General features: G+C 48.6%; 1 protein-coding gene across 1 annotated transcript in view; it reads right to left on the bottom strand.

The window, feature by feature from the left end:
* Window positions 1-9,141: 9,141 nt before the first annotated feature.
* Window positions 9,142-16,312, bottom strand: part of LOC309891134 (ATPase family AAA domain-containing protein 2-like) — a gene marked incomplete at both ends in the record, with an annotated part of 89,740 nt that continues 82,569 nt past the window's right edge. Inside the window, one exon of the mRNA XM_082785519.1 lies at window positions 9,142-9,198. Within this exon, the coding sequence (XP_082641645.1) occupies window positions 9,142-9,198 (57 nt within the window). The remainder of the gene's footprint in view (window positions 9,199-16,312) is intronic.

The raw sequence follows: 16,312 nt of genomic DNA, 5'->3' as shown, positions 1-16,312 counted from the left end.
CCCCATGCCTTCCTTAGGGCAGTGCTCACACCCTAAGCCCCTGCTTTGGGGCCGGGCTTCTCCACCCCCCCACGGCTTCCGTGAGCGTCGGCGGCGCGCTCCGCCCCGCATCCCGCCCGGCTTCGCTTCTTTCACTTTCGCTTCCCGACTGGGTCCTACTCCCTCTCGGTGTCCCCGTCCTCCCTCAGGCTCTCTCGGTGCCAGCCTCCTGCTTCGGTGCCGGCAGCGCGGAGAGGGGGCTGGGGTCCCGGGGCTGCTGTGAGGCGGCGGGCGCAGGGCAGCCTCGTTGCCTCCTCCCTGCACTAGGTGCAAAATGGCAGCGCCTCGCCCAGCCGCCCCCATGGTGTCCGTGGTGCTGGGCTTGGCCGTGGTGGCCTCTTCCATTGGCGGTGGCAGCAGCGCACCATTTCCCTGGGACAAGGTGAGGCTACCTGAGCACGTCGTCCCGCTGCACTACCAGCTCCTCGTCCACCCGAACCTCACCACGCAGACCGGCCACAACTACACCGTCACCATCCAGTACGCTGCCAACCTCTCCGACTCCTTCCATGGCTTCTACAAAAGCACCTACAGGACCCAGGCAGGAGAACTCCGGTAATCCTCTTCTTTTTCGTTAATAGATATGTCATCGTAGATACCACATGTAACTGTTTTTAGAGTTTGTTGTCGGCTGCTTTGTAATTTCTCTTTGAAATTATCCGTGGCTGAGGTTCCTTTCACACACAAAACCACACCAGACTGTATATATAATGGGATATCGCAGAGATTGCCATTCTTTCAGGTAGCTGTGGGGTTCTTGGCTGTAGCCTTAGCAGGCCTTAATCCACCAATACATCCAGCCGTCCTGCAGTGATGTGAGAGGAAGAGTCCGGGGACTTGCTGGGCTCTGACAAGTTGTCTCTTATTGCAGAATCCCTTATCAGGGGGGTTGGTCAAGAAGCTTTATGTATCCACTTCTGTTCCCCACCACAGATTGAGAAATGGTAATTCTTAGCATACCAAAGATTTTGAAAGTACTTAAATTATCTCATAAATGTGAAATTTATGCAGCAGTTCAGGTCACCGGATGCGGGGAGTGTCTGAGCCTGTTGCTGCCATTGGCGGGAGGCTGAGAAACTGTGTGCATGAGGTGCGAGCAGGTGGATGACATGGTCCGCATGGTGGCGGAGCTCAAGAAGGAGGTGGAGAGGTTGAGGGCCATCAGGGAGTGTGAGCGAGAGATAGACTTGTGGAGTAACACCCTGCAGGGCCTCAAGGAGAGGTACCGAGGTGAGACTCCTCAAATGGGGGTGGACCCCCTGCCCTGTAGCCGTTGGGCAGAGGGAGGGGATCTGGGAGTTGAGGAGGAATGGAAACAGGTCCCCGCTCGACATCGCAGGCGACGCCCTCCCCTTCCGGCCCCGCATTCCCAGGTGCCCTTACGCAACAGGTTTGAGGCCCTGGAGCTCGACAGACCAGTTGCTGAGGAAGAGGTAGCAAGTGCTCCCAGGAGGATGCCTAGGGTGAGGAGGTCGACTCCACGCCTCAGGACTGCCTCCACCAAGAAAGACAGAAGGGTTATAGTTGTTGGAGACTTGATTCTTAGGGGAACAGAGGGCCCTATTTGTCGGCCTGACCCTACTCGTAGGGAAGTCTGCTGCCTCCCTGGGACCAGGGTCAGGGACGTTGCCAGGAAGCTTCCCAACCTGGTACGCCCCTCTGACTATTACCCTCTTTTGATAGTCCAAGCGGGCAGTAACAACATTGAAGACAGAAGCCTGAAGGCTATCAAAAGAGACTTTAGGGGGCTGGGTCGGTTAGTGGATGGAGCGGGAGTGCAGGTGGTGTTTTCATCCATCCCTGAGGTGGCAGGGAGGGGTACAGAGAGGACACGGAAAGCCCACCTGTTAAACACGTGGCTCCGGGGCTGGTGCCAACGCAGAAATCTTGCGTTTTTCGATCATGGGGCACTTTACTCAGCACCTGGCCTGATGGCCGCAGACGGGTCCCTATCTTTTAGGGGAAAAAGGATCCTGGGCCAGGAGCTGGCAGGGCTCATTGAGAGGGCTTTAAACTAGGTAGGAAGGGGGATGGGGCTGAAGCTAAGATTGTTGGGGCTGTGCCAGGGGGAACAATGGCAAGGCCGGAGGATAAGGCAATGGCCCAGCTGAAGTGCATCTACACCAATGCACGCAGCATGGGTAACAAACAGGAGGAGCTGGAAGCCATCGTGCAGCAGGCAGGCTACGACTTGGTTGCCATCACGGAGACGTGGTGGGACCAGTCTCATGACTGGAGTACTGCAATGCCTGGCTATAAACTCTTTAGAAGGGGACAGGCAGCACAGAAGGGGTGGTGGTGTGGCTCTCTATATTAGAGAGTCTTTCGAGGTTGTGGAACTCGAGGCTGGGAATGACAAGGTCGAGTCCCTTTGGGTTAGGATTGGCAGGGACAACAAGGCTAGTGTCCTGGTTGGGGTCTGCTATAGACCGCCAAACCAGGATGAGGAGACTGATGAGGAGTTCTACAGGCAGCTGACAGAAGTTGCAAAATCTTCAGCGCTTGTACTCGTGGGGGACTTCAACTTCCTTGACATATCCTGGAAGCACAACACAGCCCTGAGAAAGCAGTCTAGGAGATTTCTGGAGAGTGTGGAAGATAGCTTCCTGACGCAGCTGGTTAGTGAACCTACCAGGGGTGGTGCCCCGCTAGACCTTCTCTTCACAAACAGAGAAGGACTGGTGGAGGATGTGATTGTCGGGAGCTGTCTTGGGCAGAGTGACCACGAAATGGTGGAGTTCACTATTCTAGGCGAGGCCAGGAAGGGGACCAGTAAAACCGCTGTATTGGACTTTTGGAGGGCTGACTTTGAGCTGCTCAGGACACTAGTTGGTGGAGTCCCTTGGGAGGCGGTTCTGAAGGGCAGAGGGGTCCAGGAAGGCTGGGTGCTCTTCAAGAGGGAAATCTTAATGGCGCAAAACGGTCTGTCCCCACGTGCCCAAAGACGAGATGGCGGGGAAGAAGACCAGCCTGGCTCAACAGAGAATTGTGGCTTGATCTTAGGAGAAAAAAGAGGGTTTATAATCTTTGGAAAAGTGGGCAGACCACTAGGGAGGACTTTAAGGATGTAGTGAGGCTGTGCAGGGACAAAATTAGGAAGGCCAAAGCTCATCTGGAGCTCAATCTGGCTACTGCCGTTAAAGATAACAAAAAACGTTTCTATAAATACATCAACACAAAAAGGAGGACTAAGGAGAATCTCCATCCTTTACTGGATGCGGGGGGAAACCTAGTTACAAGAGATGAGGAAAAGGCGGAGGTGCTCAATGCCTTCTTTGCCTCAGTCTTTAGCGGCAATACCGGTTGTTCTCTGGATACTCAGTACCCTGAGCTGGTGGAAGGGGATGGGGAGCAGGATGTGGCCCTCACTATCCATGAAGAACTGGTTGGTGACCTGCTACGGCACTTGGATGTGCACAAGTCGATGGGGCCGGATGGGATCCAGCCAAGGGTACTGAGAGAACTGGCAGAGGAGCTGGCCAAGCCACTATCCATCATTTATCAGCAGTCCTGGCGATCGGGGGAGGTCCCAGTTGACTGGCGGCTAGCAAACGTGACACCCATCTACAAGAAGGGCCGGAGGGCAGACCCGGGAAACTACAGGCCTGTCAGTTTGACCTCAGTGCCAGGGAAGCTCATGGAGCAGATCCTCCTGAGAGTCATCACGCAGCACTTGCAGGGCAAGCAGGCGATCAGGCCCAGTCAGCATGGGTTTATGAAAGGCAGATCCTGCTTGATGAACCTGATCTCCTTCTATGACAAAGTGACGCGCTGGGTGGATGAGGGAAAGGCTGTGGATGTGGTCTACCTTGACTTCAGCAAGGCTTTTGACACCGTCTCCCACAGCATTCTCCTCAAGAAACTGACTGCTCTTGGCTTGGACTGGCGCACGCTTCGTTGGGTTAGAAACTGGCTGGATAGCCGGGCCCAAAGAGTCGTGGTGAATGGAGTCAAGTCCAGTTGGAGGCCAGTCACTAGTGGCGTTCCCCAGAGCTCGGTGCTGGGGCCGGTCCTCTTTAATATCCTCATCGATGATCTGGACGAGGGCATCGAGTGCACCCTCAGTAAGTTTGCAGATGACACCAAGTTAGGTGCGTGTGTCGATCTGCTTGAGGGTAGGAAAGCTCTGCAGGAGGATCTGGATAGGCTGCACCGATGGGCTGAGGTCAACTGCATGAAGTTCAACAAGGCCAAGTGCCGGGTCCTCCACCTGGGGCGCAATAACCCCAAGCAGAGCTACAGGCTGGGAGAGGAATGGTTGGAGAGCTGCCAGGCAGAGAAGGACCTGGGAGTGATGGTGGATAGTCGGCTGAATATGAGCCAGCAGTGTGCTCAGGTGGCCAAGAAGGCCAACGGCATCCTGGCTTGTATCAGGAACAGTGTGACCAGCAGGGCTAGGGAGGTGATCGTCCCCCTGTACTCAGCTCTGGTGAGGCCGCACCTTGAGTACTGTGTTCAGTTTTGGGCCCCTCACTACAAGAAGGACATCGAGGTGCTTGAGCGGGTGCAGAGAAGGGCGACGAAGCTGGTGAGGGGCCTGGAGAACAAGTCCTACGAGGAGCGGCTGAGGGAACTGGGCTTGTTCAGCCTGGAGAAGAGGAGGCTCAGGGGCGACCTTATTGCTCTCTATAGGTACCTCAAGGGAGGCTGTAGTGAGGTGGGGGTTGGTCTGTTCTCCCACGTGCCTGTTGACAGGACGAGGGGGAATGGGCTTAAGTTGAGCCAGGGGAGTTTTAGGTTAGATGTTAGGAAGAACTTCTTTACTGAAAGGGTTGTTAGGCATTGGAACAGGCTGCCCAGGGAAGTGGTGGAGTCACCATCCCTGGAAGTCTTCAAAAGACGTTTAGATGTAGAGCTTAGGGATATGGTTTAGTGGGGACTGCTAGCGTTAGGTCAGAGGTTGGACTCGATGATCTTGAGGTCTCTTCCAACCTAGAAATTCTGTGATTCTGTACCAAGAGGGAGATTCAGAAAAATTAGATATGGAACCCTTGGTAGTAGAAATAGTGGATCCACAACAGCCAATAAGGATTAGGTAATATCCTATCCCATTGGAGGGGAAAAGAGGACTCAAACCAGTGTGAGGAATGTTTGAACAATTCTTGTCAATAGAGAGCTTGAAGGAAAATGTATTCGTAAGTTTTTTCCTTGAAGTCTCTGATATCCGGGGGTTTCAGAACAACTGCTAACTATTATGACCTTTGCATGGGACACTATGCAAGCCCCTGATATCTGGCCAGGAGATGAAGGAGAAGGGAAAAGCTGAAGGACGGCTACAAGACAAAGCTTGCAGGGAACGCTGTGCAAGCTTTTGACATGCACCCAAGAAGTACAAAGAAGAAGGACAAGAAAAAAAGCCTGAGAGGAAGACTATGAGCCTTCAGCATGGGAGACCCCCAGAAGGACCACCAGAGACTGATACACATGCTCCAGTAGGAGGGTTCAGATTCTGGAACTAATTATAATAACCCTGCTTTTTTTAGAAGTAGTAATGAATATGTATTAGTCTAGGAGCAAAAAAAAATCATCATCTTGATGTAACGGGTGTGCGTCTAGGTGGAGCGGAGACTCCCGGCACACCCACTGCTGTTTGCTTACCTCTATTCCTTTAATAAATTGTAAACGTTGATTATTATCCTATTTTGGGATTTAGCCATTTATAACAACTTGGGGGCTCGTCCGGGATGGTTTTGGTTCCTGGATTTTAATCTAGGAGAGGCGTCCCACCATTTGGTGGCTCCTGTCTGGAACCAATGCCATCTTGAACCTGAATAAAGGTAAGCAAAGATTTTGATTTTTATGAGCTCCCGTGCCGGCTGCAGCATTATTTTTGCCCGTAATTCTGCGCGCGAAGATCTGGATGAAGACGACGGAGTCGTAAGTGTTTAAGGTGTATACCGTTCGGTTGTGTGGGATTCGGTTGCCTGTGTGTGTGTAAGAGCGTGACTGAGACGGAACGTAGTTCCGAAGCGAGTGTGGAGGTCTTCTAACCGCGGTTCCAATCTCCCGCGAGGGACTTGGCCGGTGAAGGACCAAAGTGATTCCTATAGGATCCGTGGGTGGGTGACAGGTCCCAACCCCCCTGCAAGACACTCTTACTAAGGTTATCAAGGGCTGTGGGAATTGCCATAGTAAAATTCTTAGATGGGTCAGACAAAGTCAAAGACCAAGGACCAGAAGGAAGGGAGCGAAATACCAGATATACCACCAGAAAGTCCATTAGGAGTAATGACTGGAAATTGGAACGATAGGGGCCCCAGAAAGGGAAAAAGTAAATTAAAAATGGTTCAGTATTGTATGAGAGTAGGGCCAAAGGAGCCTTTAAGACCACATGTCTTCTGGCCTGCTTTTGGATCTTTTGAAGACTGGATCTGCCAGGCCTTAAATATGCATGTTAATTCAAAAACACCTTTTTGCCGGGAAGAAAGTGATTATGCAAAATTATGGATTAGGACTTCACGTCCAGCCTCAATATTTACACTAAAAACAAATGAGAATTTTGAAGAAGAAGAAAAACAGGAGAAAGAACAAAATGATGAATGGGAGCCATTGGATAATTTACCACCTCTATATCCTAACAATACACTCCCGGCGGCTCCCCCTCCGGTGGCCGTAATATCTCCAGCAGTACCACCGTTGTCCCTGCCTCCACCACTAACAGCACCGGAATTAGACCTGCCTCCGGCTGCATGTACAAGAAGTAGGACTGCCGTATCTGAGAAAGCTTCTCTATACCCATTAAGAGAGGTAGCCCTCGGAGGCAATCAGTGAGGCATCGGGTTCATGGCAGTCCCCTTAAATACCACAGATGTAAGGAATTTTAAGAAAGAAATGGGGATCCTATTAAATGACCCCCTCGGAGTAGCTGAAAAACTGGACCAATTCCTAGGCCCTAATACTTATACCTGGGAAGAAATACAGTCCATTTTAAGAATCTTGTTTACTGCTGAGGAAAGGGGAATGATTAGGCAAGCCGGAATGAGGATTTGGGAAAGACAAAATCAAGCAGGACCCCCAGGAGACCAAAAATGGCCAAATGTGGATCCCCACTGGGATCATCAACAACCCCAGGGAAGACAAAATATGAGGGATTTGAGAACATTAATCATACAGGGAATAAGGGAAGCAGTTCCCCGAGGACAAAACATCGATAAAGCATTTAATGAACAACATGGAAAAGATGAATCTCCAACAGAATGGTTGGAGAGATTAAAGAAAAGCCTACAAATGTCTTCAGGAATTGATCCGAATACAGCAGTTGGAACCGCACTCCTTAGAACACAATTCGTAGCTAAATCCTGGGGGGGACATAAGAAGAAAATTAGAAAAGCTAGAAGATTGGCAAGAGAGAGGGTTAGAAGAATTACTTAGGCAAGCACAGAAAGTATATGTTAGGAGAGATGAGGAAAAACAAAAAGCAAAAGCCAAGATCTTTGTAGCAGTAGTAAGAGAAAGTCAGAAAAAGACCTTGTCCGGGGAGAGGAGAAAAAAAATAATAGAAAAAACCCCTAGGGGTCAGCCTTGTCGAGGGAAATCGACAATTCCCGTCTGTTACTATTGCAACAAGAAGAGACATGTTCAGAGGAAATATCATTAGCGGGAACAAGATGAGAAAATATTCAAAGAAGAATAGGGGTGTCAGGGGCTATATCTTCTGGGGACTTCAACATCAACAGAGCCGTTGATAAAACTATTAATTGGTCCCCATAAAGAGGAAGTCTTATTTTCAGTAGACACAGGGGCTGAAAAATCCACTATTCAAAAACTTCCAAAAGGAATAGAAGAAGGGAAGAGTTGCATGTCTGTAATAGGGGCAAAAGGAGAGCCCTTTAAGGTACCTGTTTTGAAAGATGTAGAGACAGAAACAGATAAAAAAATCTGTCTTAATGATTTACTTTTGCTCGCTGAAGCGGAGTACAATTTACTAGGAAGGGATTTGATTTTAAAATTAAACTTGAGCATTCAAAGCCAAGGGGATAAATTGCAGATTAAATTATACACTTTGACACAAAAAGACGAAGAATTCATTAACCCTTCAGTGTGCTATAAGGAAGGGGAAATTGGAAAAATAGAAATGGACCCCATAAATGTTCAAATAATGGATCCACATCGTCCAATTAGAATTAAACAATACCCTATACCAATGGAGGGTCGAAAAGGATTAAAACCCATAGACTTCTGGAAAAAGGAACTCTAGAACCGTGTATGTCACCTCATAATACACCCATCCTCCCTGTAAAGAAATCGGATGGGTCATACAGGACCTGAGAGCTGTAAATCAGCGAACAGTCACTAAATTCCTTGTGGTGGCAAAACCTTATACTTTACTAAGTCATCTCTCTCCCAAACATACTTGGTATAGCGTAATAGATCTGAAAGATGCCTTTTGGGCCTGCCCTCTGGATGAAAAATCCAGAGATTATTTTGCTTTTGAGTGGGAGGACCCTGAAACGGGACGGAAACAACAATTAAGGTGGACCGTGCTACCACAGGGGTTTACAGAGTCACCAAATCTATTTGGACCAACTTTAGAAAAAGTTTTACAAGATTTTGCATTACCCAGGGAGGTAAAATTATTGCAGTATGTGGATGATCTATTAATAGCAGGAGAAACTGAAGAGGGAACCCGAGAAGCTCCTATTAAATTGTTCAGTTTCCTGGGAGAAAAGGGATTCAAGGTGTCTCGATCAAAATTACAATTTGTGGAACAGGAAGTAAAATACTTAGGACATTGGTTAAGTAAGGGAAAAAAGAAGTTAGATCCTGACAGGGTATCTGGGATCCTATCCTTAAGACCCCCACAAACTAAAAAGGAAATCCAGCAAATATTGGGATTATTAGGATACTGTAGACCATGGCTTGAAAGCTACAGTGAAAAAGTTAAATTCTTATATGAGAAATTAATTAAGAACCAACTTAAGTGGTCTGCAGAAGATAATCAACAATTTGAAGAAATAAAAGAGGCATTAATACAAGCACCTGTGTTGAGCCTTCTGGATCTGGAAAAACCTTTTTATCCCTTTGTGAACACATCAAACCAGGCGGCATATGGAGTTCGTACTCAAGACTGGGCAGGAATTAAGAAACCCATGGGGTATTGTTCTAAGTTACTTGGTCCAGTAAGTAGAGGGTGGCCTGCTTGTCTCCAAGCTTTGGTCGCTACGGCATTATTAATAGAGGAAGTTAGAAAGATCACTTGTAATGCTCCCTTAAAAGTGTATACTCCACACAATGTCAGAAGTGTCTTACAACAGAAAGCAGAGAAATGGTTAACAGACAGCCAGATCCTAAAGTATGAAGCTATACTAATTGACTCCCCTGACTTAGAACTAAGGGTAAGCTCTGCTCAGAGTCCAGCACAATTTTTGTTCGGAAAACCATCAGAGGAATTACAACATAACTGTTTAGAGGTAATTGAGACCCAGACTAAAGGAAGACCCGATTTAAGAGATACTGAATTAGAGAAGGGAGAAGCACTGTTCATAGATGGCTCCTCCTGAGTAGTGGAGGGAAAAAGAAAATCAGGATATGCAATAATTAATAAGCACCTGGAACCTGTGGAATCAGGACCCTTGAGTCTATCATGGTCAGCTCAGGCTCGTGAGCTGTATGTCCTATATAGGGCCGTGGAACTATTAAAGGGGAAAAGTGGAACTATATATACAGATTCTAAATATGCATATGGGGTGGTTCATACCTTCGGAAAAATTTGTGAAGAAAGAGGTTTCGTTACTACTCAAGGGAGGAATCTTATACATCAAGAATTAATAATAAAAAATCTAAGGGCATTAAGAGAACCAAAAGAAATAGCAGTGGTACATGTAAAAGGACACCAAAGAGGATTAGATTACCACACCAGAGGGAACAATCTAGCAGATAAAGAAGCTCAGGAAGCAGCCTTGAGAACTCAGGCTGCTAAAATTAATACAGTACAGGAGGAAGAAAGACGAGAGGGAGAAGAAAAAAAGTTTACTCCTGAAGAACAGACAAAACTGGAGACAACAGGTGCTAGATTAGAACAAGGAAAATGGACATTGCCAGACGGGCAAGAGATATTACCACAAGCTTATGCAAGGCAAAGATTGGAACGTTTGCATACACAAACACATTGGGGTACAAAAGCATTAAGTAATCACTTACTTCAACAATTTGGTTGCATAGGGGTTTTTGAAATAGCAAAGCAAATCACACAAGGTTGTTTAACTTGTCAGAAGATAAATAAGAAAGTGTTTTGACAAGCAGCCGCGGGAGGAAGAAAAACAGCTTATAGGCCTTTCGAGAAAGTACAAGTTGATTTCACTGAATTGCCCAAGGTAGGGAGGATAACGTATTTATTGGTAATAGTAGATCATTTAATACAATGGATAGAAGCCTATCCCGTAGCACCAGCTACGGCACAAATGGTGGCAAAAATTTTATTAGAACACCTGATACCTAGATATGGGATAATCCAGTACATTGATTCTGATCAGGGCACACACTTTACTTCTAAAATAATAAGATTATTGTGTCAATCATTAGGTATTCCATGGGAATATCATACTCCATTGTCGTGGTTTAACCCGACCGGCAGCTAAACACCACGCAGCCGTTCGCTCACCCTCCCCCCTCCCTCTCTGGGATGGGGGAGAGAAATGGAAAGTGAAGCCCGTGAGTTGAGATAAAGACAGTTTAATAAGACAGGAAAAAAAATAACAAAAATAATAATAACAATAATAATAATGATGATACAATGGTGATAATACGAAAGTAATAATAGTATGTACAAACAAGTGATGCACAATGCAATTGCTCACCACCCGCTGACCGATGCCCAGCCTAACCCCGAGCAGTCCGGCCCCCTCCCCCCGGCTAGCCACCCCTATATATTGTTTAGCATGACGTCAGATGGTATGGAATACCCCTTTGGCTAGTTTGGGTCACCTGTCCTGGGTCTGTCCCCTCCCAGCTCTTACTGCACCCCCCAGCCTGCCCGTTGGCAGGACAGAGCAAAGGCTGAGATGTCCTTGGCTTAGTATAAGCACTGCTCTGCAACAATTAAAGCATCGGGGTGTTATCAGCACTCTTCTCATTCTAAGCCAAAACACAGCATTCCACCAGCTACTAGGAAGAAAATTAATTCTGTGCTAACTGAAACCAGGACATCTATCCACCCCTTATTCCATACCATTTATGTCATGCTCAGGTTACACTCTTTTCCATACATTCTAATTAGTCACCTATAGTAATCATGGTAGTGATAACATACAGTATAATATACTATTTAACATGGTGCAATTCAGTTCATGGGCTATTCTCACCCAGTATTAAATCTCCTTGAGGTACACACCGGACCTCTCCGTTCTTTTGCATCAGCCACCAAGTATATCCAGGTCCCTGAGCGAAAACAATTCCACGAATAGGTTTGCCTTTTCCTGAGGCAGGAGTAGCCCAGACTGTTTTACCCAGCATATTTTTTACATGCACTACAGGAACTTTATCCCCATCTACAGTACGTAACAGGTTTGATTGGGCAGGTCCAGCTCGGTTGGTAGATCCCCTAGTATTGACTAACCAGGTGGCCTTTGCCAAATGCGTATCCCAGTTTTTGAACGTCCCAGCGCCCATTGCTTTCAAGGTAGTCTTTAACAGGCCATTGTATCGTTCAACTTTCCCGGAGGCTGGTGCATGATAGGGGATGTGATACACCCATTCAATACCATGTTCTTTGGCCCAAGTGTCTATAAGGTTGTTTCGGAAGTGAGTCCCATTGTCTGATTCTATTCTTTCTGGGGTGCCATGTCGCCATAGGACTTGCTTTTCAAGGCCCAGGATGGTGTTCCGGGCGGTAGCATGAGGCACAGGATATGTTTCCAGCCATCCGGTGGTTGCTTCCACCATTGTAAGTACGTGGCGCTTGCCATTGCGAGTTTGAGGGAGTGTGATGTAATCAATCTGCCAGGCCTCTCCATATTTATATTTCAGCCATCGTCCTCCATACCAAAGAGGCTTTGACCGTTTGGCTTGCTTGATTGCAGCACATGTTTCACAGTCATGAATAACCTGTGCTATAGCGTCCATGGTCAGGTCCACCCCTCGATCACGAGCCCATCTGTATGTTGCATCTCTACCTTGATGGCCTGAGGTGTCATGGGCCCATCGGGCTATAAATAATTCACCTTTATGCTGCCAATCCAGGTCCACCTGAGCTACTTCAATCTTAGCAGCCTGATCCACCTGCTGGTTGTTTTGATGTTCTTCAGTAGCCCGATTCTTGGGCACATGAGCATCTACGTGGCGTACTTTCACAGCCAGGTTCTCTACCCGAGCAGCAATATCTTGCCACAATGCAGCAGCCCAGATAGGTTTGCCCCTACGCTGCCAGTTGTTTTGCTTCCATTGCTGTAACCATCCCCACAGGGCATTTGCTACCATCCATGAATCGGTGTAGAGATAGAGAACTGGCCATTTTTCTCGTTCAGCAATGTCTAAAGCCAGCTGAATGGCTTTCACTTCTGCAAACTGACTCGATTCACCTTCTCCCTCAGCAGCTTCTGCAACTCGCCGCGTAGGACTCCATACAGCAGCCTTCCATCTCCGATGCTTCCCCACAATACGACAGGACCCATCAGTGAACAGGGCATATTTCTTTTCATTCTCTGGCAACTGGTTGTACAGTGGGGCTTCTTCAGCACGACCCACCTCCTCCTCTGATGATATCCCAAAGTATTTGCCTTCTGGCCAGTCCATGATCACTTCCAATATTCCTGGGCGACTGGGGTTTCCTATTCGAGCCCGCTGAGTAATCAGTGCAACCCACTTGCTCCATGTAGCATCAGTTGCATGATGCGTAGAGGGGACCCTTCCCTTGAACATCCAGCCTAGTACCGGTAATCGGGGTGCTAGGAGGAGCTGCGCTTCAGTACCGACCACCTCCGAAGCAGATCGAACTCCTTCATATGCTGCCAATATCTCCTTTTCAGTTGGAGTATAGCGGGCCTCAGATCCTCTGTATCCCCGACTCCAAAACCCCAGAGGCCGACCTCGAGTTTCCCCAGGTTCTTTCTGCCAGAGGCTCCAGGTGGGGCCGTTCTCCCCGGCTGCAGTGTAGAGCACATTCTTTACATCTGGTCCTGTTCGAACTGGCCCAAGGGCTACTGCATGGACTATTTCCTGCTTGATTTGTTCAAAGGCTTGTCGTTGTTCAGGGCCCCATTCAAACTCATTCTTCTTACGAGTTACTTGGTAGAGTGGGTTTACAATCAGACTGTAATTTGGGATGTGCATTCTCCAAAACCCCACAACACCTAGGAAAGTCTGTGTTTCTTTTTTGTTAGTTGGTGGAGACATAGCTGTTATTTTGTTGATCACATCCATTGGGATTTGACGACGTCCATCTTGCCATTTTATTCCTAAAAACTGGATCTCCCGTGCAGGTCCTTTGACTTTATTTTGTTTTATGGCAAAACCGGCTTTCAGAAGGATTTGGACTATTTTCTTCCCTTTCTCGAAAACTTCCTCTGCTGTGTCACCCCACACAATAATGTCATCGATGTACTGCAGGTGTTCAGGAGCTTCCCCCTGCTCTAGTGCAGACTGGATCAGCCCATGGCAAATGGTAGGGCTGTGTTTCCACCCCTGGGGCAGCCTATTCCAAGTATATTGGACTCCCCTCCAAGTGAAGGCAAATTGTGGCCTGCACTCTGCTGCTAGAGGGATGGAGAAAAATGCATTAGCGATATCAATTGTGGCGTACCACTTGGCTGCCTTCGATTCAAGTTCATACTGAAGTTCCAGCATGTCCGGCACTGCAGCACTCAGTGGTGGCGTGACTTCGTTCAGGCCGCGATAGTCCACTGTTAGTCTCCACTCGCCATTAGACTTTCGCACTGGCCATATGGGACTATTGAAAGGTGAATGAGTCTTGCTGATCACTCCTTGGCTCTCCAATTGACGAATTAGCTTATGGATGGGAATCAGGGAGTCTCGGTTGGTGCGATATTGCCGCCGGTGCACAGTTGTGGTAGCAATTGGCACTTGCTGTTCTTCGACCCTCAGCAACCCCACAACAGAGGGGTCCTCTGAGAGACCAGGCAAGGTAGATAATTGTTTAATGCCCTCTGTCTCTAAGGCAGCAATACCAAAAGCCCACCGGAACCCTTTTGGGTCCTTGCAGTATCCTCTTCTAAGATAGTCTATGCCAAGGATACATGGAGCATCCGGACCAGTCACAATGCGGTGCTTTTCCCACTCATTCCCAGTCAGACTCACTTCAGCCTCCAATACAGTCAACTGCTGAGATCCCCCTGTCACTCCACAAATATAGATGGGCTCTGGTCCTTTATAGCTCGATGGCATTATAGTACATTGTGCACCGGTGTCTACTAAAGCCTTATACTTCTGTGCGCGTGATGTGCCAGGCCATCGAATCCACACAGTCCAATAAACTCGATTGTCCCTTTCCTCCCCCTGGCTGGAGGCAGGGCCCCCCTAATCCTGGTCAGAATCTTCCTCGTTTCTGTGTTTGAAGGACTGTCTGCTGGAAGTTGGAGCAGCAAACTTTTCGGAGAATCCCTTTTTCCTGATTGTTTTCTTTTGCAACTCACGTACCCGTGCCTCTAGGGTCGCGGTAGATTTTCCATCCCACTTTCTCATGTCCTCTCCATGGTCTCGTAAGTAAAACCACAGGGTGGCACGGGGTGAGTACCCACCATATCGTCTTCCTTGTGTGGGTGAACGCCTACCCCTGACAGCTGAGACACTGCTTTGTACAGGTGCGAAGGAGAATAATCTCTCTTCAAGTTGGTGAACCTTTTCAGAAAGTTTCTCCCAAGTGTTCTCCTTTGGTCGGTGGGCACTGGTTGGTTCAGGTGGGGAGGACAATAGATTCTCTTCAAGTTGGTGAACCTTTTCAGAAAGTTTCTCCACAGCTGAGACGCAGGCCTGTAAGGAAGAGGAGAGACTTTCTTCGTACTGCCGGAGTTGTTTAGCCGCTTCACCCACTGTGGGTTCCTCATCCTCTTTCCAGGCCATTATTGCCAATGAGCTGGCATATGATGATGGTGCACTCCGTACAAACTTCCGCCACATGGGTCGTGTACACTTGACTTCATCTGGATCTGTGGATGTTTGTTTGAGGTCTGGATCCTCATAAATCACTTCCCGTACGGCTAATTCCCTCAGGTACTGGATTCCCTTCTCCATAGTGGTCCACTTGCCTGGTAGACATAAAATATCTTCCTTGAAGGGATACCTTTCCCTCACAGCTGAGAGGAGACGCCTCCAGAGGCTGGTGGGTCGTGCTCCATCTGCAATTGCTTTGTCAATGCCGGCGTCTCGAGCAAGGGATCCCAGCCGCTTGGCTTCCCTGCCGTCTAATTCCACACAATTGGCTCCAGAGTCCCAGCACCGGAGCAGCCAGGTGACAAGCTGCTCACCTATACAGCGACCAAAATCTTTTCGCACATCTCGTAGCTCGCGCTCGTTTAGGCTTCGGGTAGTTACTGTTGCTCTTTCGGCATCCTCATCTTCCTCCTCCTGAATCCTTGACGGCCCAGCGTCGTCATCATCTTCGTCATCTCTATACTTAGTTTTGGCAGAAGCCTTACCTGGATTGGCAGAAGACTCTCTGCGTTCTAAACGACTTGAATTTCTATACCATATTTTCACCTTCTCTACAGGGGCAGCTTGCACTGCTACTGCTCGTTTCTCTGACTTTGTTACAGGGTCTGCCACAGGGGTTGGAATGCCCTCTGCAGGGTCAACTTGCACTGCTACAGCTCGTTTCTCTGACACGGCCACAGGAGCTGGAGCGGCTACAGGAGCTGGAGCAGTTGCAGGAACCGGAGCTGTAGCGGCTACAGGAGCTGGAGCTGGAGCTGGAGCAGTTGCAGGAGCTGGGACTGGAGCAGCAGTAGGAGCTGGAGCTGGAGCGGCTTCAGGAGCTGGAGCTGGAGCGGCTTCAGGAGCTGGGACTGGAGCAGTTGCAGGAACTGGGACTGGAGTAGCGGACGGAGCTGGAACTGGAGCGACTGCAGGAACTGGGACTGGAGCAGCTGCAGGAGCTGGAGCTGGAGCGGCTTCAGGAGCTGGAGCTGGAGCAGCTTCAGGAGCTGGGACTGGAGCAGCTGCAGAATCCACCGTAGGGGTCACAGTGGCCGTTGGATCTGTCACAGGGTTTGGAGTGGCCGCAGGGTCTGTCACTAAGTTGACAGCAGTATCAATGGCAGCTCGATAGGCATGAGCCAGGCCCCAGCACGTTACAATGATTTGTGTTACTTTGGAACTGCCAGAA

The sequence above is a fragment of the Aythya marila genome (assembly GCF_965140915.1).
Source record: "Aythya marila genome assembly, contig: HAP1_HAP1_SCAFFOLD_164, whole genome shotgun sequence".
NCBI lineage: Eukaryota > Metazoa > Chordata > Aves > Anseriformes > Anatidae > Aythya > Aythya marila.
The sequence above is the reverse complement of the archived record's forward strand: the minus strand, read 5'-3'. Positions and strand labels throughout refer to the sequence as shown.